Raw genomic sequence first — 24129 nt, 5'->3', positions numbered from 1 at the left:
GGAGCTGGGGAGGCTGCTCTATTCTATAGGTGAGGAAGCAGGCCCCAAGGAGGGGACAGTGAAGCCCTCCAGCTGGGGCTCCCTCCTTCACAAGGGTACTGGCCATCAGTCCCCCAGTTAGCAGCAGAGGGCTGGCTGCCCCAAGTGACCCCAAAGGCCCATCCAACCCTGGGATTCCATGATCCCACCCTGTCACTACGCAGAAGAACAAGTCCAGAGCAAGCCTAACATTCCAGAATAGGGCCTGTGATCTGGGCAGAGCCTTTCTTCAGGGCCAAACTCGTGTCCCACCTTGTGAGGTGGACAGGGCAGGGGGTGTTCTCTTGGATTTACAGGCAGGAATCCCGGTAGCCTTAGGCAGGCAGCCGCCCTGTTTCCCCACTGACAATGGGGGGCCAACACTGTCCCTTTTTTATATATATAATTTTTTTGTTTATTATTATTGAGAGAGAGACACAGAGAGGGAGCACAAGCACAAGCTGGGGAAGGACAAAGAGAGGGAGACACAGAATCCGAAGCAGGCTCTAGTCTCCGAGTTGTCAGCACAGAGCCCAACGGAGCTCGAACTCACCAACCGTGAGATCATGACCTGAGCTGAAGTCAGACTCTTAACTGACTGAGCCACCCAGGCGCCCCGACACGATTCCTTTTGATTAAAGCTGAGACCGAGCTTGTATAGGACCTGGTGGGTGTTGACTGAGCACATGTCTTTCCTCATACCCACTGACATATGTCAACATCTCATCTATGCCCGAGTGTACAGAGAGGCCCACATGTGCAAAGTGCACTGCCCACATAGATGCGTGCAGTGCCCACACTGCTCTGCCCTGGCCCTGGGTTCTTGGGGCCCAGGCGTTAAGACCTCTACATGTGCATATCAGCCTCCACACATGTGCACACACCAGGTCTGACATGCCCACATGCACCCGTGCACGCCCACGCCCCCTCACACATCCACCAGACCTGTCCGTGTACATCTGCGTCACATGCCCATAGCCGTTGGGAGACCCACGTGAAGTCCGTGCTCCTCTGGGGAGCAGGGCAGGTGAACAGATGCCAGGAGACGCCGCCTGGCCCTGCAGGCAGCCCCGGTTCCCAGAATGACCCTCCCCCCTACTCCCCATCCCTCCTCCAGGACCAGCCAGCAAGGACATGCCGTCCGCCCGCCTGGTGTCCTGGTCTCCTTGGACGCAGACAGAGCCCATGGCGGTGTCTGGCGCATCCTGACTTGGCCGAAGCAACCGCATTGCACCCCTGTCCCCCAGTCCCCTTCCCCGTGCCCAGCACTGTCCACCTGCTAGGCAGCTGCATGGGCCCCCCACTCCCCACCCTCCTGGGTCCACAGTGGGGAAGGCACTTCTTTCAGCAATCACCACGAGGGGTCTTACAAGTCCTCCTAACTAACCTTGAGCAGGTTCTTCTCTCAAGACCTCAGTTTTCCCCTCTGGAAAATGGGAGTGAGGTCGAACAGAACTTTGCCGGTCCATCTCTGGATATGCGATTCTCCCAAAGGCCAGGAGAGGGAAGATGGAGGAGGGGGTCAGGTGGGGAGATACAGGAAGAAGGAAGCAGAATTTTAGGGACCACCCCTCCCTGGCCAGCACCAAGCCTAACAAGGCTGAAGGTTGGTGATTAGAGCACCCCTGAGTCTGGGGACTCTGCTTGCTGTGCATTCTCTCAGTTGACCCTTCCTGCCACCTCCCAGTGGGTGCATCATTGCCATTTTACAGATGAGGAAGTTGAGGCCTGGAGAGATGCCCTGAGGAGCCAAGAGCCCCCCAGCTCCCTCCACTTCCTCACACTCAGGGCCATTGTGTGGGAGCCATGTCTGAGACTACTCTGGTACTCCCCGTCCTGCCCTCGGTCAGGGAGGGTGGCATTCCGGGAATGGCTTTCTCTGGAGCCAGGCACCTCCCCCCTCTCTGCTCTCTGCTCCTGGCTCTGAGCCCACCCTTCGGCACTGCCCATCCATCTGCTGTCACTTCCTGGCAGGCCCAGTGGGCCATACATCACCTGACGAAGCTTAAGGCAGTGGGGCCAGGCGGGTGGGCAGGGCATTATCGAGAACTCTGGACCCCAGTGCTGGGCCCAGGTGCAAGCCACCTCAGTGCTGGTAGTGGCATTTCAGGCACTGTCTCCTGCTTGGGAACAGGGAGATAGGGCCAGCAGAGGAGGGGTCTCCTTAGAGTCCCTGAGAGTAGCCCAGAGGTAGCCAGCCACTTCTTGTGGGGGGGACCAGGAAGGAGGCAGTCAGAGGCCACGGGATGAGCTGGCAGAAGGGGAGAGGAGGTTGGGTTGATGGCCATCAGGTGGAGGGCACTGAGGTGGACATTTGGCAGGAAGACACTTTCATTTCCCCCCGGCCCCCGTCTGTCTAATTTGCTGATGTAGGTCGCCAGGCACTGTCTCCTAACTGAGCTGCTGCAGGAGGTGGGAGCCAGGTCAGCCAGAAGGAAGGGCTCACAGGTAGGGGTGCCTCAGCCACAGTCCCTGCCCAACATCTGCCTCCTGCCCCCTCAACCTGCACACTTCCCACAACCCGCCCTCACCTCCCAGGGCTGCCTCTGTAGGGACACTCCCATTCATTCATTCATTCATTCATTCATTCAACAGCTATATATGAGCACCTACTATATGTCACAACACTAGGGATGCAGCAATGAACAAAACCCGTACTGGCAAGAAAGGAGAATCCAGGGACGCCTGGGTAGCTTAGTCAGTCGAGCATCTGACTCTTGATTTCGGCTCAGTTCACGATCTCATAGTCTGTGAGTTCAAGCCCCGCCTCAGGCTCTGCACTGACAATGTGGAGCCGGCTTAGGATTCTCTCTCTCTTTTTTCCTCTCTCTCTCTGCCCCTCCCCCACTTGCATGTTCTCTCTCTCTCTCTCAAAATAAATAAACTTGAAAGAAAGAGAGAGAGAGAGAGGAAGAAGGAAGAATCCATGTGTGTTACATTGTGGTATGTTCAAGCCAGGACAAGCAGGGCAGTGGGAGAACAGGCACCATTTGTCTTTTGATGTGTGTTTTTAAACATAATTTTTAAAGCTAGGGTGGTCAGGGAAGACCCACTGGGAGGGTGATTTTTGAGTAAAGAGCTTAAGGAGTGAGCGATGAAGATGTCTAGCGGGAGCGCGTGACAAACACAGCCAGCGCCAAGAGGTCTGAGGTAGGAGTGTGCCCGACACTCCGCCAGGAACCGCCAGGTGAGCAGGGGGCAGGTGGGGGCGGAGAGGTGAGGAGGGAAGTATTGGGGCCCCTCGTGACTTTGGCCCTCCCTTGGAATAAGGTGGATGCCATTGCAGGGCTGTGAGGGGACCGTGGCCTGTGTTTAGGAGAACAACCAGTGGTAGGCTAGGGGACCAATGAGAGGGGCATGTGACAGAAGCCCTTGGCCCATGATCTCTCTGTCCTCCCTCCAGACCTCCTTCTCTTTTTTCTTTTTTTGCTTTATTAATTAATACAGCAAAGATTTGTTGAGCGCCAGGCATAGTGAATCCAATCCAAAGGACGCTCCGCCCTGCCTCCCCTCCACTCTTGACAACACATGCACCATGTGCCAGGGGTGGGGGCTGGGCCCGCGTTCCGGCCCACGTGCCTCCCTCACACAGGTGCAGAGTGGCAGTCTCACGCGTGACGAAAACCCACCAAATATCGGTGTTCAGGGATGTAAGCCTCACATAAACATATGAGACTAGCATGGAACACACACAGGATGTCCGCTCCCCTCTCTGGGCCTCAGTTTCCCCATATGAGAAGTGAGCAGGGTGGGAGAACCTAAGACCCTTTCTTATTCTAAAATGGGGACACTTTGTGGTCACCCAGAGTCCTGGGGGCCATACTGCAAGGCCACGGCGTTGTGGCTCCACAGTAAGCCCATGGGCAAGGCTGCACAGAACGGTGTGAGCCCACACGAGCACAGGGGACACACGTATATGAGGGTGCAGGGAAGGGCTGGGATTGTGGGAACCCCTGTGCCCTGTTCTGTAGGGAGCTGGGCTATGAGATTTGGGGTCTTTTTGTGTAATGGACCCCAAGGCCTGCTCCTCCCAACATGATAGTTCTGGGAGGGGCACAGACCCCTAACTGTGACCTCCCTCACTCCACTGCCCCGGGGGACCTGCTTGGAAGGAGCAGTAGATGAGCAGGAGGTCCCGGTGGTGACCCAGCCCCAGCCTCGGAAGGGGCCCTGCCTGCTGCTCCCTGCCCCTGGCCCCACATGGCCCCCCAGTTCACCCCGGCCCCCCACAGCTCCTCTAATTACACAGCCATAAAGCACAAATCTCTAACGATCCAATTAGTAACGCCATTACTGCTCTGTCCAGGATTAAAATTACCAATTAAACTGCTGTCGATTTTATCATCACTTAGGCTCGACACGACCAGGGCACTGTGGGCCTCAGAGGCCCATTAGCGGGCCTTAGGGTGGGGGACCAGCTGGGGGCGGGGCTGCAGACTTAGTTCAGCCTTGGAGGACAGAGATTCAGCAGGGATTCTTTCGTCCACCGCCCCGGGGCATCCTGGTACCCTGCCCCAGCCCTGTCTCTCAACATCAGGGACTCCAAAGGATCATAGCCTGGCTCCCCGATTGGTGGTGGTCAGGGCAGGAGGGGCCACTCCCTGGGCAGCGCCTCCAGTCTGGGCCTCTCCCAAAGTCCCCTCGTCAAAACTCACCCATTTCATGTCCTGGACTCTCAGTGACGGGCTAATCTGTGCAGCTCTGGAACACAGAGCCAGAGGTGTTCATCTGAGAACCTGGTTCCCACTTCGCTTGCCCCCTCTCTACCACCACAGAGCCTGCTCCTCTGCCCACAGGCTTGCAGTGCCATTCTTACCCATGTCCCTACTGTAGGGGCAGGGGTGCCACTCTGATGAGCTGCTCACAGGTCAGTATATCTCCCAAGTGACATGCAGGGGCCCCTTTGGGGGGCCTTCAGTGCCTTGTCTCAGAACAGGAGAGATCTTGGAGGACAAAGTCAGAGCCCAGGGAATATAGACAAGTGTTGACTCTGCCTCAGGGGTGGGGGTGAGATTCCCATCCCCAGAGGTGTGCAAATAGGAGCTGCTCTCAGGCCATGTCACAGCAGGTGGAGGCAGCAGCTCACATGTGGGAGAGGATAAGTGTTGGGCTAGATCACCGAAACCAGGTAAATAACTTGGTCCTCCTGAGAAAGAACTGGAGGTGTCAGGGTCTGAGAAACCCCTCGGGGAGCCAGAAGGTTCTGTTCTCTGTTCTCCACTTCTTGCCCTAGAGGTGCCTCCGCAGAATGAGAGGGTCAGGAGTCAGGGGAGGGGACAGTGGCAGGGGTCCAGGCAACCAGAGACAGAAAGGCAGCTGTGAATCTGAAAATTCAGCCCAAGGGGCTGTGCTAAAGGCTGCCAGTCTGCAGCATCTTGAGGACCCCTCTGAAATGCTGAGGGAACAGTGATGGTGAACCCTGACCCTGGGCTTCCTCTGTCCATATTCACTTTCAGAAACAGCTGCACCAAGTGTCCAAGTTCCAACGACTAGCCTGAGGTCACACAGTTATTCTCTTGGGTCTGACCCTAGCGAACATGCCCGAGCCCCCCCTGGAGGGGACAGGGTGTGCCAGGTGAGGCCACAGAGCCCAGCCACGGGGTCTGCGTATCTCAGCACCTGTGCAGCTGCTTGTTCAAATGGAAAATTACACACAGCTCTTTATGTTACACACAGAGATTCAGAGAAGAGGAGGCAGGCCCAAGGGGGATTGCAGGGTCCCAGCCTCCCCCTGCTCCAGAGGTGGTAAGACCTTGCAAGGAGAGGCAGCTTCCCCCCCACCCGCATAATGCCCGGACCAGCCAGAGACCGGGCCTCTTCTGGGGGAAGCAGCCGCCCTGGGCAGGTCAGTCGAATGTCTCATCAGAGGCAACAGACTGAGGCAGGGATCTGGGAGCCCAGAGCAATTAGGAGCTGGCTCGCGCCTTGTCTCCTGCCAGCTGCCACAGCTGTCACTCAGGAAGTAGGGCTGGAGCAGGGGCTGGGCCAGAGGTACCCATGATCCCACTCCCAGACAGCAGCCTGGTCGTATGCTGGGCATAGGCTCCCACTTCTCAGAAGGGGAGACCAAGGCCCAAAGGGGACAAGGGACAGAGATGTCTGTCATTTCCTGGGTGGGATATCCCCATGTTTCTCTTACCCCTGCCCAGACTTTCCCCCACCAGCCTTCTGCCCCTGGAGTAGGGATTCTAATCCTGGCTACACCTTGGAAGCTCTTGGGAGCATTTTAAAAATACCCTTGCCCAGGCTCATGCCCAGCCCAGTGGGAGCAGACTCTTTGGGGTAGGAGGGCCTGGGTGAGTGCCCGTGTCTGTCTCTCCTTGGCTGGGTTTTTGCACTTATTGACATCAAACCCTGCCCTGAGGACTAGAAGCTTCTCTACTTCTGTGGCCATGCCTCTCTCTGCCTTCTAGACCCCTCCTGGGCTCAGGGGAGTCTGGGGTCCAGAGAAAGAGGCTCCTAAGGTCCAGCCTTTCAGCAACATGTTTCAGCACAGGGCCACCTGTGTGTTCCAGGGACAGAGGCACCAAGCACTGTCACTTTCTTCATCTCATCACATCTCAGCAACTTGGGTCGTGTGATGGCTGCATCAACCCCATTTCACAGGGGAGAAAACTGAGGCATAACTGACATACTCAGGACATAGAACTAGCAACAGTAGTAGGATTCATCCCAGCCACACTGGATTCTGAGTCCAGTGCTCTTTTTCCATCACCAAATCACTTCTCAAGGAGCAATAAATTCAAGGACCTGTCCCCTTTGCCCTGTGTCCCCCTGCTGGACTCTGTCTCCTGCTCTGTCCTGTCTGACCTGTCACTTGCAGGAGCTAGGCATCTGAAGGTTTAGAGGGGGTGCCCATGGCAGGGCGGGATTAGAGCAGACAGGAGCCTCTAGATGCCGGCCCAGCTGGGTCAGCCTCTGCAAGTCTATAAATTCCATTATTCATCAAGTGACTGTGTGAGTTTGCCTAGACGATGAATATTTTATTCACCTCCAGACACTGTCCCCAGCGGATTCTTGGAACAATATTGTTCCCTAGCCAAGGAGCAGAGGCCAGAGCCTCTGCCCTCCCTGGACACTCCCTTCCCCTCAGCACCTCCCTGCCTCCCCCCGCACACCCCCCAATTTGTACAGGGCTGTGGTTAGCGGTCCTGAGTTGACCTTGAGTTTGACACTTGCTCTCCCTCCACTTTGATATCCTCTTCTGGACTATGGGTTCATTTACTGTCTTGCCGGGCTCTCCATCCCCCCACAACTGCACCCTACGTGGCTGGACCCTGGGCTCTGCCAGGAGCTCTCCCTGGTGCTGAATGTGGGTGGCAAGAGAATGCTGGCCTCCAAGGAGTGGTTTCCAGCCAGGGAGGGTGGCAAGCCTGCTGGTTTTGAGATGAGAGGGTTCCAGTCTCCAGGAGGGAGGCACCCAGCTTCTGGACAGAGTGGTCTCCACTTCTCTCCCCTTCCTCCCTGCCACCTGGTGGATTCTCCCAGAGTCACAGGTGGTTAACCTCTCCCAGTGTCTCCAGCACCCTGAGCTAAGGACTAGTGGGCAAAGTCTGTGGATGTGGAGACCCCTCTCCGGAGGGGCCCATGAGTTGAGTCTCCCAAAGGCACCCCAGGGAGTGTACTGTGATGGCGGCATTACCTTCCCCAGATGGGGGAGCGACAGACATAATTCACACCCTGCAATCACGCCATCTGCTCCCCTGTGATGTGCAGAGGAGAGGACGGGGCTGCAATGCCGAAGGGCGGGTGGGTTGGTGGGCGATCATTCATTCATTCATTCATCCTGTCATTCATTCATCCAGCAGACATTCATCCAGCCCCTGCCAATTTCCCAAGCCCAGCCCAGCCCTGTGGCAGGCACTAGATCCAGGAGATACAGACTCAGAGCTTGCCCTCCAGAGCTGAAGATGGTCCTCTCACACTTCTGAGTTTTGCTTACCCTGGCTTTTCCTCTTGGAGTTCCCTTCACTCATAGTAAGAGATACCATGTTCTGTGCACCAAACACTTCACATGCAGGATCTAAGTGTTCATTCTGGGGGCTAGACCTGCTCCTATTTAACAGGTGAGTAAGCCGAGGCTCAGAGAGTGTAGCCACCCAAAGGCACATGCCCGGCTCTGGGTTATCCATGCACTGGGTTAACTGGGTTATCATGGCACTGCCTTACCCACCCCACGTCTGAGACTTTCCAAGTTGCTTTCATGCCCTTCCTCTGCAAAAAAGGCACCACCCCCACCCCATCCACTGCCCTTCGCCAGACAGTGAGCTGCCACCTCAACCATGCTGCTCAGTTCTCTGGTGCTTGCTCTGTGAGCTCCAGGTATAAGCAGCACCCTCTCATGTTCCAACTTCTGGCCTCACTTGCTTACAGGACCTAGCTAGCACCCAGGGGCTGCCCAGTGGCTGAGATGCCCAGTGGTCCAAGGTAGAGGGCTGCAGAGGTCTACGATGGTTCCCAGAGGAAGCAACATTCTTCCGAGCCTAGAAGGCTGAGACCAGAATGACCCAGAGCTTGGCTCCTGAAGCCCTTACCCTTACTCCAACCCCAGTGCTGCCTCACAATGATACATGACCCAACCTGGTCCCTTTAGTTCCCTAAGCATGGGTGCCCTCAGCCATGAATGAGGGCAAGGCCAAACTGCTTTCAGAGGTTTGGGGGATGCCATGCAGGTTATATGCACAGCCCAGGTACCCATGGGCAGATAGAGAAGGGAGAGCAGGTGTAGCTGGTGGCACGTGGAAGTCCCCTAAGCCCACAGTCATCCCTGTGGGCTATGGCTTTGCATCAGGAGATAGTCAGGGACTGGCCTGAATCACCAGGGACAGGGGTGCCAGGGATGGCCTAAGCAGTGGGGTGTACTGTGACCTTGAGGCTGTCAACCCCCATTGGATCCTGTCCCTTTGACCTGGTGGGAGCCTGCTCCAGGGAACAGCCCAGTCACAGGATGTATAACCTGATCCCTTGGCCACAGGCTGGAGGGAGGCCTGTGTCTCCGTGGACACCTGTGCCCTCCCTCAGCACGGACCTACAGGGCCTGGCTGTATTAGGTAGGCCCATTCACTTGATTTTTGCTTAATTTACTCGCAGATTGTTTCTGCCTTGTCCTTTGAAAATTCTCTGCCTGGGCAACAAGGCTGGGAGCTACAGGGGATGCAGCAGGAGCTACCCCTCTGTCAAGCGAGCGCAAACATGTTCTGTAGCAACCTCTCCAGACGCCAGTGGGAGCTGGGCTTCCCATCAGCCCCTTAGCAAGCACCGGCCCAGTCTCCCTTGGCACAGGGGTCCTGATTTAGAACTGGTTGGCCTGGGCTGGTGCAGCCTGGCCACTCAGTAAACACGGAAAGAGAGAGCTGCTATAGCTCATGCTCTCAATCAATACATAGCAGCTATAATTATTATTAATTCATATTCCTTGGGGGAATTTTCATGCTAATAGGAAACTCCCAAGAGGTACAGGGATGCACTGGCAGACTCATATGTTACTTCACTTCATCCTCGCCACTGCCTGGGAGGTGGCATCGCCACTCTCACTTCCCAAAGGGAAAGCCAAGGCCCTAAGAGGTTACAAGAGGGAACTAAGGTCCTATGACAGTGAGGAGGTGGTAGATGCAGGAGCCGCAGGTCTGCCTGGCTCTGAGTTCTGGGTGCTTTCTTCCCCACTCCTCTGCTGCATTGGAAGACCCAAGGGAGCTCAAAACACTCAGCTCGATGGTGGACCGTCCGACCAGGAGACAGGTGGATGAGGAGGGTTTTGGAGTGGTGCTTTTCTGGGGCCTCTCACACCCCCGGCCTACAGTTCTAATGGGCACCCAGCTGATCCATAGAGGCTGGGGAGACAAATAGCTGGGGTCTTTCCTGGTTCCTCTGTAGGTTGTGGACGCTATTGGGATCCCCCTCCAGAGCCGTGCCTGAGAAGTGCTGGGGCCCAGGCCTGGCCCAGCCCAGCTCGGCCAGGGCTGGCATCTCTCCCTGAGCCCCCTTTCCTCAGGCCCCAAGATAGGGCTGTGATTAATCAACTACAAAAGCAGAAACAAACAGAAAAATGTAATCAGCTTGGGAAGGGCAGGGCAGGGCAGGGCTATGGCAATCAGCTTTCCCACTGGGGCTGTTGGCTGATTGAAGGTGGTTCCAATGGGGCCTCCAGGGGCTGGTCCTGCAGCTGGGGCCATGGAGAGTCCAGAAGGTCAACCCCTATATATATATATATATATATATATATATATATATATATATATATATACACACACACACACACACACACATCTGTGCACACATGCCCATGCCACTCCTAGCCCATGGGCCTGTACACCACCCCCAACCCGCCCATGGGCTCCTGCTCAGAAGCTCCTGCCCTCCCCTCCCCCACCAGCTCACAACCTTGGCACACACAGATTTCCATACACACTCCCAACATGTATCCATCTGCATGTGGACTCAAAAACACATGAACACCCCTCCTGGATAACAGATATAAGCACACACATACTGCTCCCACAAACACCTGATGCCTCACCCTGCTGCGCACACATGCCTTGGGGCCTGGGTGAGCCTTGCACACACCTTAAGTCTAACCAGCCACGTGAACTCACACCAGTCCCTACAGGCACCCAGCCACCTCTCTGTCCCTCAGTGCCCTGGGTTGGGGGTGGGGAGAGGCATAAGACAGACAAACCCTTGGCAGCTCCCCAGGCAGAGTAGTGGGGACTTGGAAAGGAGCCAGGACTGGGGCTCTATGGTGGAGGGCAAGGTCAGCTGCCAAGTCTCAGCCACAGGGCAAGGTAGCTTGTCCCAGATCCGTCCCAAGCTTCTGCCTGCTGCCTGCGCCTTATGACCTTGGTCAACGCCCTTCTTTCTCAGCCTCAGTTTCCCCATATTGGAGCCCCTCCTGACACCAATACTGTATGATTCTCCTCCAGGACCCAGGCATCTGGGGCCCATCTCACCTCTCTGTCAGGTCTCTTCTGGTCCTCAGTTCCCTGTTCTGTTCGTGGGGGGTGGGGACGGGCCAAGGGGCAGGAAGGAAGGGCCCCACCCCCACCTTGGTCTTGGTAGCTGCGGACTCTGGGCGAGGGACAGTGATCCTCCGCAGGGGGAAAGGGGAACCTGGGGCTAAGGAGAGAAGGAGCAGCGGCGGGCTAGGGGCGACCGCGCAGGGGCCGGCGGCGGGAAGGGGCGGGAGGGGGGGTGGAGAGCGCAGAGGGGGCGGGCGGCGGGCGGGCGGGGGAGGCGGGGAGCGCAGCCAGCGCGGCACAGAGCGAGCGAGCAAGCGAGCACGGGAGGCGGCGAGAGCCGGAGCGGCGGGCCGGGCGGCCGCGCCGGCGAGCGGACTAGCGGGCGGCGAGCAGCGCGGAGCGCGCGGGGCACCGAGGAGCGGGCGCGGCGGGAGCAGCGCTCGGCGAACAGAGCGGAGAGGCCCGAACGGCGCCGCCCCCGCCGCCCCTGCGGGGCCCCGGCCCGGAGCCGGACCAGGGAGGGGGCGGCATGGACCGGTGGCCCGGGGCGCGGGGGCGCTAGGCCCCCGGAGGGGCGCCCCCCGCCTCGCCACCGCTGCTGCCGCCGGGCCGCCCTCCGCAACCGCGCGCCGCGCCCGCTCCAGCCGCCCCCGGGGCCGCCGCCGGCCCATGAGCCCCGACCTCAAAGTTTGCGGCGGGCGGGCGGGCGCGGAGCCTCCAAGATGCCGTTCCACCCGGTGACGGCGGCGTTGATGTACCGGGGCATCTACACCGTGCCCAACCTGCTGTCGGAGCAGCGCCCCGTGGACATCCCTGAGGACGAACTGGAGGGTGAGTGCCCCGCCGGGACCCCCGCCCGCTCGCCCTCCTACCTGTGCGCCCAGGTGAAGCGCGGACTCGGGGCGCAGGGGGTGGGGGGGCCGTCCTCAGGTGCCGGCTGCCAGGTGGGCGCTCCAGCGAGCAGCTGCGTGGGGAGTCAGGACCAACTCACACCTCTGGGTGCCGCGGTGGGGGTTGCCAAGGCTGAGGGGCGGCCCAGCCCCTGTCCGCATGGTCCCCCGCGCTGCGGAAACTTGCTGAGCCCCGCAGCGGGGTCACGGGGCCGCGCAGTCCGCGGTGACGGTGCGGCAACGCGGCGGTTTGGGTGGGGGTCCGAGCTGTGTCCCCCGCGCGGGCCCGGCCGGAGCACCCGCATCCTGATCCCCTCCGCGGCGCCCGCCCGCGGCTCTGCGCTCGAATTGACATTCCGCTCGTGTCGCTTTTAAAATCCAATCTGCTCGGGCAGCCGGAGAAGGGGAGAGGGCGACTGCCCTGCTCTTAACGCCTGCGGGGCTGTCCCCAGTTCCTCCTGCGGCCTTAGCCCCTTCCCCACAGCCCTGCAGGGACCCCCAGCCCAGAGCGCCGGGAGGGCGGCCCAGGAGGTGGTGGCGACAACAAGTGGCCAGATTGGGCGGCTTGGTCTCGATAACCAAGCCTGGAAGGGAAAGGCAGAGGCTGGGACCCAAATCTGGCCCCCCAGAGTCTCTCTGTCTCTCAACATGAATGGGGGACCTTAAAAGCAGGGTCTAGGCCAGATCTGAGCAGAGGTCAGGGGCTGGAATCCCTGGACCAAAGATTCTGGGGGAGCAGTGAGCCCCCTGGGGCCTGTAAGCTCTTTCCCTCCTGGGCTGGGGGCAGGTGTTCAGTCTTCCCTTCTCCCAGGCCTCCTAGGGCCCTATTTGGTGTGGAGTGGGGGTTCTGGGCTGATGGGAGTCTTGGACCCCTGGGATCTACTTGTCTGCTGTTGGGTAAAGGGCTGAGATCACCCAGAGGCTGGGCCTCCCTTTGGTTATCTTAGGTCCAGGGATCTCTGAGATCTGGTGCTCATCAGGGCTTAAGGGGGTGTATCTGAGACACCAGTGCAGTCAGGGATGATGATGGGAGCACAGGGGAAGGCATGGAGAGAGGTCCTCCCTCATTCCTAAGCCCTATAGAGGGTAGATCTCAAGGGAGTCAGACTGGGTGAGGGGAAGATCAAGAGAAAAAGGTAGCTACCCCCACCCCCCCAAAACCACACTGCACCATAGGCTATGAGCCACCTGCTCCTCTCAAGTCCCCTGAAAGCCACCAGAGGCTGTCAGAGCCACGGAGATGGGGTCTGGTGTCTGATGTGAGCAGAACAGATAGATGAGTGATACTGCTGGGTCTCTAGCCTTGAACCCCAAAGCCCAGGTGTCTTCCCTGTCTGCCCAGGGCCTGGGAAAAGGAAGAGGTACGATGAGGACCAAGAGGGCAGGGGATGGGGCAGAGGCCGTCACTTCCCCACCATTGTCTCCTCCTGCCCTGAGCCACCCCGACCCTCTGCCAGTGTCTGCCTCCATGGGTCTTCCTCCATACCCTCCTGCTGGCCACTTGGGCAGGGGTCAACATTGTCCCCCCCAAATCCTGGCAGCTTCCACCTCATTCCCTACCCTTGTTTCCAGCACCCCACCATGTCTCACGGGGTCTCTCCTCTCTTGATCTCCCAGCCCTGGGGTGCAGACCCTCTAAGAAGCCAAGCAGAGGCTGGGCTGCAGGGGTGAGCGGGCATAGGGAGGGCAGTGCAGGGGCAAGGAGGCCGCAGGCTCCCCTTGGGCCGCCTGGCAGACACACTGGCAGGAACCCAGCAGCGTTAGTCACCAGCCACACCAAACGCACTCCTTGCTTCTCTCCTGTCCCCTTCTCCTGGGCCCTGAGGAGCAGAGGGACCCTGGCAGGGGGCATCTGAAGGGCAGGGCCCACCTTGGGGTGGTCAAGTGGGGGTCGTGGAACAAGCAGATGCCTGGGTGGCCCCAGCCTACTTCCGAGCCTGTGAGCAGCTGTAGATGAGGGCAAAAAGTCCTCCGTGACTGACCTCTGTCTTGGCTGTAGGCAACCAAAAGCCCTCTTGAGGGACCAAGTCTCTGTAGGCCCCAGTGGTCCTTGAATGCCAGGGCTAGATGGAAAAGGTGACACCCCCCCTGCCAGTGTCCTGCATTAGTGCTCCTGCCCCAAGGCCGTCTGGGTAAGACCCAGGCCCTTTGCTGGGAGGACACCCACCGGTGGAGGATCCACATGTGCAGAGAAGAGGGAGCCCAGCAGCTTGGGATGAAATGCTGCAGACATTATGTGCCTGCCGCAGAAATCCAGGGGGCGGTTAATCTGAGGGGGAGAGGGACCAGTAAGGGAGGTGGAGAGCACAGGGTGTAGATGAGGGCTTCCCAGCCGGGCAGCACTGGGTTCAGATCTCTACACCATCAACTCATGGAGTGACCTTGGACAATCACTTGCCTTTCTTGCCTCATTTTCTCCATCTGTAAAAGGGGCTTGGCATTGGCACTCCCTTGGGCTGCCGGTGACAGAGGATGCAATGGAGGTGCTCATCAAGGGACCTGGCACGCAGCGGCGGGCTCACGGGTTCAGATGCAGCAGCAGGGGAGGCCAAGGAGGGGGCGGGGGGGGGGGAGAATCCTGCATGGGTCAGAGCCTGGAGTGTAGAGAGATGGGTGAAAGGTCTGGAGTCAGGGACCCACAGTGTGCAGTAGGACAGGTCCGGAAGGCAGGATCTGGGGAAAGTCTGGGTAGAAGAGTCCTTGAAGGTCTGACAAAGGCGTCTGGGGGCCTGTGACCCTGGGGAGCCATGGGTGGAAGTTGGCAGAGTAGATGTGGCTGGGCCAAACTGGCCTGCAGCCTGTCTGACCCTGAGAAGAGGCACAGGCTTTCCAGATTTTCCCTTCATCCCGCTCCACCACCATCCCGGCCATGACATATACACCCAGCAAAGCCCTCCAGGGTCTGCAGGAGCACAGAGGCTGGCCCCAGTGGCATCAACGGACTTGAGCACCTGAGGGTAGGAGTGAGGTGGCTGCAGGCCCTGGCCCAGCCCTTTCTGGCCAGAGAGAAGAGAAAGGAGACAGACAGACAGACAGGCAGGCAGCCACCAGGGCAGAGTTCTGAGGTTGGCACTTGGCCTGCTCATTCAGACAGTGGAGCCTGCATCGACAGTGGCCAAATAGGGCATTCAGAGTATGGGGGGTGGGGGAGTCCCCTATCCTGCCCCTCTTCCCTGCAAGTCCAGCAGCCGCCTCTGCGCATACTGGAAACTCAGGGACGCCAGAGTGGTGGGGCGTGGGGCCAATGCCGCGGAGAATGGCAGCTGCTGCAGAGGACAGACACTGCCCCTGCTCTGCGAGTGACCTCCAGCGTGTGCGCCCCCTTTCTGGACTCCAGCTTCCCGACAGAGTGCTGGTGCCTCTTGGGACCTGTGGGGATGCCTCAGGGTCTGTCACCTGCCCACATAACCCAAGATTCACCTGTCCTTCACTGTCTCCTGTCCAGCTCAGTGAGTTTCCTCAGAGCTCTCAGAGGAAAGTCAGGGGCTCCAACTGAAGCAGCCATGGGCTCTGGGGGCCATACCTGGGCCCTGCCAGGGTAGGAGGAAGAGCCTGGACCCCAGCTCATGGCAGGGGAGGGGGCCAGCACCCACTGCAGCCCCACCGTGGGTTGAGGGTTTTGCCATCCCACCTTGTGATCTCCCAAATGGGCGTCTACAGAGGAGGAAACTGAGGACCCAGAAAAATGGGGTGCTTGACCCTGGGCTCCTCCTTCTAAAACCAGCCCTTGACCCAGAAATCTTGGGGGTGGCACCCTCGACCCTGCCCTCAGCTTGATTCCGCTCTTCAGTGGTGGCCCATAGGGTGGGTAGGGGTGGGGCCCTTGGCGGTTGGACAAGGTGACAAGCAGCATTCTCAGTCTTCCCTCATGTTTCTTGCCTGCTTGGGGAGCAGAAAGCAAATGCTTACTCCTACCAGGATTGTTTGTAAACTAGGAGTAAATGGGCTCTGAATGATGGCTTCGCACCAAGTGGTGCATGAACTTCTGCTCAGCTCTTTTCTCTGTGTGCTCCAGATGGGTAGATTCTCCAAATCAGTCATTCATTCATTAAATCACTAGGTCAGCAGATGTTTATGCTCGACAGACAGGGACTGTTGCAGGAAATGGGGACCCAGCTGTGAACAAGACCGACCTGGCCCCTGCCCTCATGGCACTCGTAATTCACAATCCAGTGTGGTCAGTGCAAGGGAAGAACAGGGTCTGTGGGAGCCCGGAAGAAAGCCAGAGTCAGCTGGTGGTGGAGGCGGGGAGGACACCAAAGAGGTGATGCAGTCCATGCTGGGAACCTGAGATGCATCGGAGTTTACCATGGTGAAGAGAAGAAGTTCCGGGCAAAAGGAGCCACATGTTCGAAGGCCTGGATGTGGAGCAGTGCTGGTGTTTAGCAAGGCTGAACAGGTTCCTAGTGCAGGAGTTCAGGACACCTGGGGTGGACAGAGCCTGTGGCTTGGTCAGGAGGGCAACAGTGCTGGCCAGAAACCCAAGTGTGTGTGGCGGTGAAAGTGGCAGAGGGTGTAACTGGTTGCATGGCCAGTGCCTTAATCTCTACCTAGAGACTCCCAAGCGATATGAGTTCCTCAGCAGCCTCCATGACTCTGGGTGTCTTCCCATATATACCTCTGGTGATAAGGAGCTTACCACCTCATCAGTGGCCCAGGAAAACCCTAGGTGGGAGTTGGCCTGGAGTTCCGATCCGGGGTTTATAGAAATCCCTGGGCTGGGCCCACATTTCCCATCCCAGCTCCTTTCTGGCTTAGGGGCACCTGGTTCGACCAGATTCTCAGGCCCAGCCTAGGATGGGTGGTCTGGGGGCCCAGACATCTCAACTGTAGCCTGCTGTCTCTGTCTTGGCCTGCATGCCCTCTGGTCTAACCTCCAGGCCTTGGGTGCAGACACCAGGTAGGAAGAACCTGATAAAGTTTGGTCATGGCCACCTTGCCATGGCCCCTAGTCTTCAATGGGGCCAGTGGGTTCTGGGAATAACTGCGTGGCACAGGATTCCACAATCAGTTTTAGGGGCTCATAGACCTTTAAGGCCAGGCCTAGGCCAACCTAACTTCTGCTCTCACCAGAAACAGCCTTAACTCCAAACTGACCCTGGGCTGGCTGTTTTGCCTCTCCATGCCTCAGTTTACAGGTCTGCAGTGTGGAGCATTTTCATCTGTCTCTGCTTCCAAGTACACCCACACCTACACCCAGGGACAGGATTGTGCCTGTTGAAGTCTTGGGGGAAGGCTCAGGCAAAGGCCAAGAGGCTGGCAGGTGAACTGAACAAGGGAGCTGGAGCGGAGAGGGTGTGGGAGGAGTGAGATTCCTGCTCCCACCAAAGGAAAATGCTCTTTAGGGCCCTTCCTGGGCTGAGTAACAATGAAGGTGAGCAGAGAGAGGTTAGGACCCCTCAGCAGTTCCTAGACATCTTTGGTAAAACTCTTGTCATACCCACATCACTATTGGGCATTTTACTGTGGGTGGGATGGAGTTTGACCCAAGGTCACTCACTGCTCCCAGCCCAGGGCATTCCTCTCCACCCCTGAGTCACCCAGGTCCTCCGGCCTCAGTCTCCCTTTCTGTACAATGCAAGGGACAATCCCCACATCTGAGCAGGCCTGGGCTTGCTGTGGTCCCTCTATCCAGTGTCTGCCTTCCCCCAAACCTTGGGCTGGGGAGACAGTCTGCACGGAGTTGGCAGGCCTGTCAGCCCTGAGCCGGAGATGGTGGTTGCCCCACGTGGCACCATTAAGGAGTGTTGGCTGGAGTTTCTAAGCTGAGCCCAAGGGAGGAAGCATGTGATGGGAATGAGGGGGTGTGGGGGACGGAAGGAGTGAGGGGTGGGCGGGGAAGCCTTTGGCAGCTCACAGAGGCCACCACTACCAGGCCCCAGGAGCCCGCCCTGTGGGACTCATGCTACCCGCCACACGGGGTCGTCGTGAGCACGCCCTGAGAGGCTGTGGGAGCCTGACAAGCGAAGGCTGAGACCCTGAGGGCGCTCTCCTCTATCGTCAGTGCCACGGGCCTGGGCACAGCTTTGCTGCCCAGCTTGGCTTGCCCTGAGCTTCCAGAAGGGAGTGCTATGGTGGACTCCTGGACCACCTGCCACTTGTCTCTGGTCAGTCAGACCTGCAGGCTCCATAGTAGATTCTCAATGCTGTGCTCAGTCTGCGGGTTTGGGGATCCTGGGGGCCTGGGAGGGGGGGGTGTGAGGACAGAGACGAGGTCCCAATCTGCTCTGCTCCCCCAACAGAGATCCGCGAGGCCTTCAAAGTCTTTGACCGCGATGGCAATGGCTTCATCTCCAAGCAGGAGCTGGGCACAGCCATGCGCTCCCTGGGCTACATGCCCAATGAGGTGGAGCTGGAAGTTATCATCCAGCGGCTGGACATGGACGGTGAGCATCACCCCCTGCCTCAGTTTCCTCACCCCTCACCTGGGCCTCTGAGGCCTTGAGCCTCTCCCTCCCAGGCACCCCCTAAGCCCATAGCAGTATGCAGCCAGGTCTGGACCCATTTATCAGCCTAGAGAATAGAGGCCAGAGTGTGATGGCCCCAATCATATCCACGCACGGAGGTCAGAAGCTCTGCCTCTCTTGCTCTGTATTCGGAACAATTTTTTTAAGATTTTTTTTTTTTCAACTTTTGAGTGATCTCTGCACCCAATGTGGGGCTCGAACTCATGACCCTGAGACAAGAGTCTCATGCTCTACCAACTGAGCCGGCCAGGTGCTCCCTGAGCAATTTTTGAAATACAGGAAAGTAGAAAAGGGTATACTAAATACCCCAGGTCCCCTCACCCCAAATAAAAAATCATTTAGTTGCATTTGCCACCTGGCATTTTATTAAAGAAAAGCGAGTAAAAAAGACCAGTAATGTCCAGTCCTCTCTTTTCATCCCCCCGTCCTCACTGTGGGCCTCCAGCCCTGCCTCCTATCCACCTAGAGAGCAGGTGGTGGTCTGGGTAGATTGTGCCCTGAGCTGTGTGGGGAGAATGTCAGGCCCCACATCTGCCGGGGGAAGGAAGCAGGGTGCTGGGAAGCCATGGTTTCTGAGTAAACTCTGAGGGTCTCCTATCTACTTGGGCCCACCTGCTGCACTCCATCTCCATTTTACCAGGTGGGGCCTCATCATATTTGGTGAGTTTAGCATCAGCCCAGAGCTTGGCAGATGTTATGTGTCCCTGAAAATAACTCAAGGCTCAGAGAAGGTGGGACCTGCCTGAGGTGGCCCAGGACCCAGCCCAGTTGTAAGCTGGCCACTGATTGAACCTATGCTTGCCCTAGGCGACGGCCAAGTGGACTTTGAGGAGTTTGTGACTCTCCTGGGACCCAAGCTTTCTACCTCGGGGATCCCAGAGAAGTTTCATGGCACTGACTTTGACACTGTCTTCTGGAAGGTATGCACTGGCTGGTTGGGACCTAGGGTGTGCACACTGTGGAGGGCTGTACTGGGGCTAGTGAATAGCCAGGGCCACGCTGTAAAGGGGAATGACTATCCCAGGCTTCTATCCACTGGATGTCTTGTCTCCCAGGGAGCCACGGGCTCCCTTGGAGGGGGGGGGGGCTGGTGTGGTTGAGGAGTCAAGGAATAGAGTGGTTTCCAGTCCTCCAGAGTCTGGAGGCCTGTTGGGCTTGTGTGGCTGCAAGGTTCTGGGTGGCAGCTGTGGTGGTGGCAGTGGCCAGAGCACTGTGTCTCCTCCCCTCTGCAAGTGCGACATGCAGAAGCTGACCGTGGACGAGCTGAAGCGGCTGCTGTACGACACCTTCTGTGAGCACCTGTCCATGAAGGACATCGAGAACATCATCATGACGGAGGAGGAAAGCCACCTGGGCACAGCTGAGGAGTGCCCCGTGGACGTGGAGAGTGAGTGACCGACCCCTGGTACCCCATGGGCAGGCCAACTGCTTGGGCAGGGGGAGGAGGAACCAGGGGTTGACAGGGGGAGGCTGGGGGCCTCCTTGCCAGCCCCAAGCCTTGTGTCCCTGCGCGTCCCATGGGACAAGCCTGTGTGCGGAAGTGCAGGCGGCTCCTGATTCCATGCTTCGCTGTCCCCGTCTGTCTCTCTCTGGTGCTCCCTGGCGGGCGGCCACAGCCTGCTCCAACCAGCAGATCCGCCAGACGTGCGTGCGCAAGAGTCTGATCTGCGCCTTCGCCATCGCCTTCATCATTAGCGTCATGCTCATCGCAGCCAACCAGGTGCTGCGCAGCGGCATGAAGTAGGCGCACGCGGTGCATGGGGCCCCCTCTGCGCCCGCCACCGCCTGCAGTCCCCTCCCTCACTCGGCTCCCTGGGCCACCGCCGCGTGTACTTCAGGTCCTGGACATCTGGCAACCCCACCCCACCCACCCTGTGGGCTCTGCATGGAGCTGTGGCCTGGCTGTGGAGGGCCTGGTGGTGGCTCTTGAGGGCAGCCCCCAGCCCCGCCTCCACCTTGCCCATCCTGGCCCGAATGTAGCACTCACTCTTCCCACCGTCCAGGGGCTCCTGGGAAGTTTAGTCCTGTAGCTGCTGTGGGCACTTAGGCAGGAAGGAGGACCCTGTGCCCAGGGTCACACAGCCAGCCCGACTGTGGTCCCTGACATTTGCCCAGGGCTGTGGGCAGGGTGGAGATGGGGGCAGAATGCTTCCTCTTGGAGAGGGGGTGAGGCTGGGGTTTCCTGGGCCCTATTCCCTGGCCAAGTCTGGGAAGGCCTCTGGCCTTCTGTGGGGTCCCTTTCTCTGACCCTCCTTAGACTCAAACCCAGCCTTCCTCCATGTACCCACTGGGGCCAAAGAATTTGCCCATTTCAGAGAGGAGGACCCTGAGACTCAGAGGGCCCCCAGATTTGGCTTCAGAACCCCCTTCAGGGATTTTCAGGAAGGGCAGAAGCGCATGGCAGATGGGGCATCTGAGGTGGCCCTGCAGTCTCTCTACCCTCTGAGCCCCCTCATCAGAGGCCCACTGGCCTGAGGGCCACATTGCCCATCACCACCCAGCACAGAATCTAGAACTGGAGTGCAGTGAGGAGGGAAGCAGACCAGGGGGCGGGAGTTTCCAAATCTCCTGAGCAGCCTGTGCAACCTTCCCGTTGCAGGGGGCTCTTCTGGGGCAGAAGCCCTGGGAGGGGCCCTGTGTCACGCTGGGCTAAGGGGCTGGTGTAGCCCAGCACTGTCGGTGCCAGGAAGCTCAGCCAGGCCACTCCAAGTCCGGGGCCTGTCCACCTGGGGCCCCCAACTTCTCTACACCATCTAGGCCAGAGACACAGCTCCCACCAAGCCCCACGTTCGGGCACCAGCTCAGCATGGGCAGACATGGGGACAGGGACAGCAGACTGGGTCCTCGAGCTCCTCTCCCACACCCGGAGTCACTTATCACAGCCACACTGGCGCACTGTCTGCGCAGCTGTGCTGAGCCTCTGCCGGCCCTCCAGGGAGACGGGCAGCAAGCACTCATCGCCCTGCAGAGGACGTCACCTACTCCAGTCCTGCCTGTCCTCCAACCAGGGGCCAGGGCACAGAGCTGAGGGCGCCGGGCAAGGAGGAAGCCACATCACCATGGTGAAAGACTTTCTTTATAAACATCCGGAAGGAAGTTTTCTCACCCATCTTCTCAAGATGTCCCATGAGGGAGGGAGGGAGGGTAGAGCTGCCTGGAGCAGAGCTAGGACCAGGGCTGTACCTGGTAGGGAGACTCTGGGGCCTCAGTCAAGCCAGGCCAAGCCAATGGTTTCAGAGCCTCCACAGCGTGCAGCGGGAGCGGGCCTCGGTGTCCCCAGTATGAGCCCTTATCTTTCTCGTGACTGACACAAACGCTGACCAGATGGGGGTCAGATGAGGATGAGGGGCTCAGCCCCACTGGACGCTGGGCTGCAGGGGCCACCCCCCGGGTGGGGGTGCCCGCAGGGATGGAGGCAGCTCCTGGACTGGTGGCCAGCCTATGGGGTACTGGAAGATGGTGTTTCTCATGGGCTCGGCCCTAGAGAGAAGGAGAAAGGCAGAGAATTAGAATGGGGCACAGTCCAGGCCCAGGCTGGGGCACCTTCCCCCAGCTCCCCCTCCTTAAGACCCCAGCTATGGAAAAGGTCAGCTGCTTGCATGACCTTTCTGGAAGGCAGAGCCTCAAAAACATGCAGACCCTCTGAGCCAGCAACTTCACCTCTAGGAAGGAGCCCAAGGAAATAGCAGAGCTGTGGGCAGAGACTGAGCTACAAGAAAGGGAAATAACCTGTGTCCACCTGTGGGGGATTGATTAAATACACATGCACGTCCACAGCTGAGAATGCTATGCAGCCTGCATAAACTTTAAGGCAGACTTATATGCACTGATAAGGAAAGGTATCATGATGTACTGTGTGAGTAGAGAGAAAAAGCAGCTTATAAAATAATGTATATAGCATGATACTATTTTTGTTTAAAGATATATAACATATATAAATGCATAAAAAAAAAACCCTGGAAGACACAGCAAAATGTTAACAGTGGTTCTATCTGCGTGGTGTAGTTATGGGTGATTTTTTTACTTCTTTATACTTTTCAAGAAAAGTTTTACAAGCACGCAAGCCTTTGAAATCAGAAAAAAATACTTGTCTAAAATTTTTTTTTAAAAGCCTCATTTCTCATGCTACTCACTCTCCTTCCCCTGAAGGCCCACCACCCTGGAGGCCACCTGGGAACCCAGGGCCTATCTGAAGCATCCACCCTGGGTGCTCAGCTGGGGGCCACTCTGTCCCAAGGGAGGCAGCTTCCCTCCACCAACTGTCCCACATTCCAGTGCTTCTGGACTTAATTCCCACTCCGTCTGCTACTCCAGGGCTGCACTGACCCTCTCGGGCTATGGAGCACTTTGAACTCACCTGGGAGCTCAAGTCTCCCCTGTGGGACTGGAGCTCTCAGATGGAAGAGACCAAGGGGTAGGGCTGGGCTCCATCTGCCTCCCCCCGCCCCCTGTGCCCAGAGCCAGGCCTGGCCCCAGAAGGCCACTCAGTGAATGTCTGCTGATGACAAAGAGCAATGCTGGGTGATCTTACTGACTAGGCACTACTCTGGGCCAGACACCAACGTCTAGAGAAACTTCAAGCATCCTCATGTGAACCCCATTTTATGGATGAGGTAACTGAAGTACACAGAGTCAGTCACACGCCCAAGTGACAGAGTCTGGGATCAGGGGATTAGGGGCTAACGGGCAACATATTCGTGGGCTCCAGACACTGCCCCCCAATCTGCAGACCCAGCTTTCAGTGGAGGTGATGCCCTGGCACCTCCAGCAGGCTCGGAGCCAGTGGCCGGCCCTCTGCAGAAAGGGAAAGTCCTGGGCCCTCTGAAAGGTTTGGAGAGGGCTCAGGCCTCCGAGGCGGAGTGGGGGCTGGGGTCAGGAGCCCAGGGAGTTTGCCTCACTGCAGCCACCCAGCCTGCCCCTCTCGGGGCCTGACCCGCCTTACAGAGCTGACTTGAAGACTTCAGGCCAGGGAAATCCCCTGCTTAGCTGCCTGCTGCCTGCTGGAGAGCGCAGAAAGCAGCTCCCGGGATGATTTATGACATTGGGGAGACTTCATAAACTCCACCAGCCGCAGAGAAGGGTGGGAGTGGGGGAGGCTCCGCAGTTGTCAGAAGGGAAAGCCCAGCTGCCAGCCAACCCCAGACTTCCCACAGGGTTAAGGTGACTGCAATTCTCCGTGGGGAGGGTGTGATCCTGGAGAGCCCCTTCCCATGAACCTCAGACCCTTCTCTAGAAGATGGGGCAGATTCCTGGGCAGCTGAGGCCTCCCACCAGGATAAGAGTACCCCTTTTGTGTGCTCAGACACAGACACATTCCTTGGGCCACTGAGCCCTTGGGGCACACCCCTTCAGCCCTGCAACACAGGGACACTGAGGTGCACAAGACTGCTCGTGGCCTCTCTAGTGGCCTGTTTGCCCCCAGCACAAGGACAGGAGCAACTGTCTTTTGCTTTTCCCCAGCCATGGTTCTGATCAGAAGAAAAGAGTCTTAGGGAGGCACCTGGGCCGAACAGTAGCGTCAGCCCAGAGAGGGGTGCAAAAAGGGAGATTAAGAGGGATAAAATCACGATCTGAAGAGCCAACAATGGAAAACAGGGACAAGCACTGGCCTTGCCGGGGGATTAGTCTGTGTGTCTGAGACCTGCCTCTCCCTCCTGCCACTGTCTGCTCTTGGCAGATCCCTCAGGGTCAGTCTGCTGAGGGGGATGGCACAGTGTGCCAGGCTGGGGCCTTACAGAGCCTCCATCCCCCTTACGAGGAGGGTTGGCCTGGTTTACCTCAAAGGCTTTGCTCAGCCTG

At 58.1% G+C, this 24129-nt stretch overlaps 2 protein-coding genes across 4 annotated transcripts in view; one reads left to right on the top strand and one right to left on the bottom strand.

The window, feature by feature from the left end:
- Window positions 1-11578: 11578 nt before the first annotated feature.
- CABP7 (calcium binding protein 7) lies at window positions 11579-22304 on the top strand. Its single transcript, XM_011287735.4, has 5 exons — window positions 11579-11804; window positions 18106-18249; window positions 19138-19250; window positions 19564-19717; window positions 19947-22304. Exons 1-5 carry the CDS (start codon window positions 11696-11698, stop codon window positions 20072-20074), a joined length of 648 nt encoding a protein of 215 aa, XP_011286037.2. The 5' UTR covers window positions 11579-11695; the 3' UTR covers window positions 20075-22304.
- The window catches only part of ZMAT5 (zinc finger matrin-type 5), a 27224-nt gene continuing 24483 nt past the window's right edge, over window positions 21389-24129 (bottom strand). For all 3 annotated transcript variants that reach the window (XM_006938571.5, XM_019814812.3, XM_003994776.6), the window contains exon 6: window positions 21389-21810. In XM_006938571.5, coding sequence (XP_006938633.1) covers window positions 21681-21810 — 130 coding nt within the window. In that variant the 3' untranslated portion in view covers window positions 21389-21680. The remainder of the gene's footprint in view (window positions 21811-24129) is intronic.

Source organism: Felis catus, chromosome D3, assembly GCF_018350175.1.
Source record: "Felis catus isolate Fca126 chromosome D3, F.catus_Fca126_mat1.0, whole genome shotgun sequence".
NCBI classification, from domain to species: Eukaryota; Metazoa; Chordata; class Mammalia; order Carnivora; family Felidae; genus Felis; species Felis catus.
The sequence above is the reverse complement of the archived record's forward strand: the minus strand, read 5'-3'. Positions and strand labels throughout refer to the sequence as shown.

Excerpts from the sequence above, each read along its gene's own strand:
- CABP7 (XM_011287735.4), top strand. The coding sequence starts at position 11,696 with ATGCCGTTCCACCCGGTGACGGCGGCGTTGATGTACCGGGGCATCTAC. Across the intron at positions 18,250-19,137 it reads CCAGCGGCTGGACATGGACG|GCGACGGCCAAGTGGACTTT; the intron begins GTGAGCATCACC and ends TGCTTGCCCTAG. Across the intron at positions 19,251-19,563 it reads TTGACACTGTCTTCTGGAAG|TGCGACATGCAGAAGCTGAC; the intron begins GTATGCACTGGC and ends CCCCTCTGCAAG.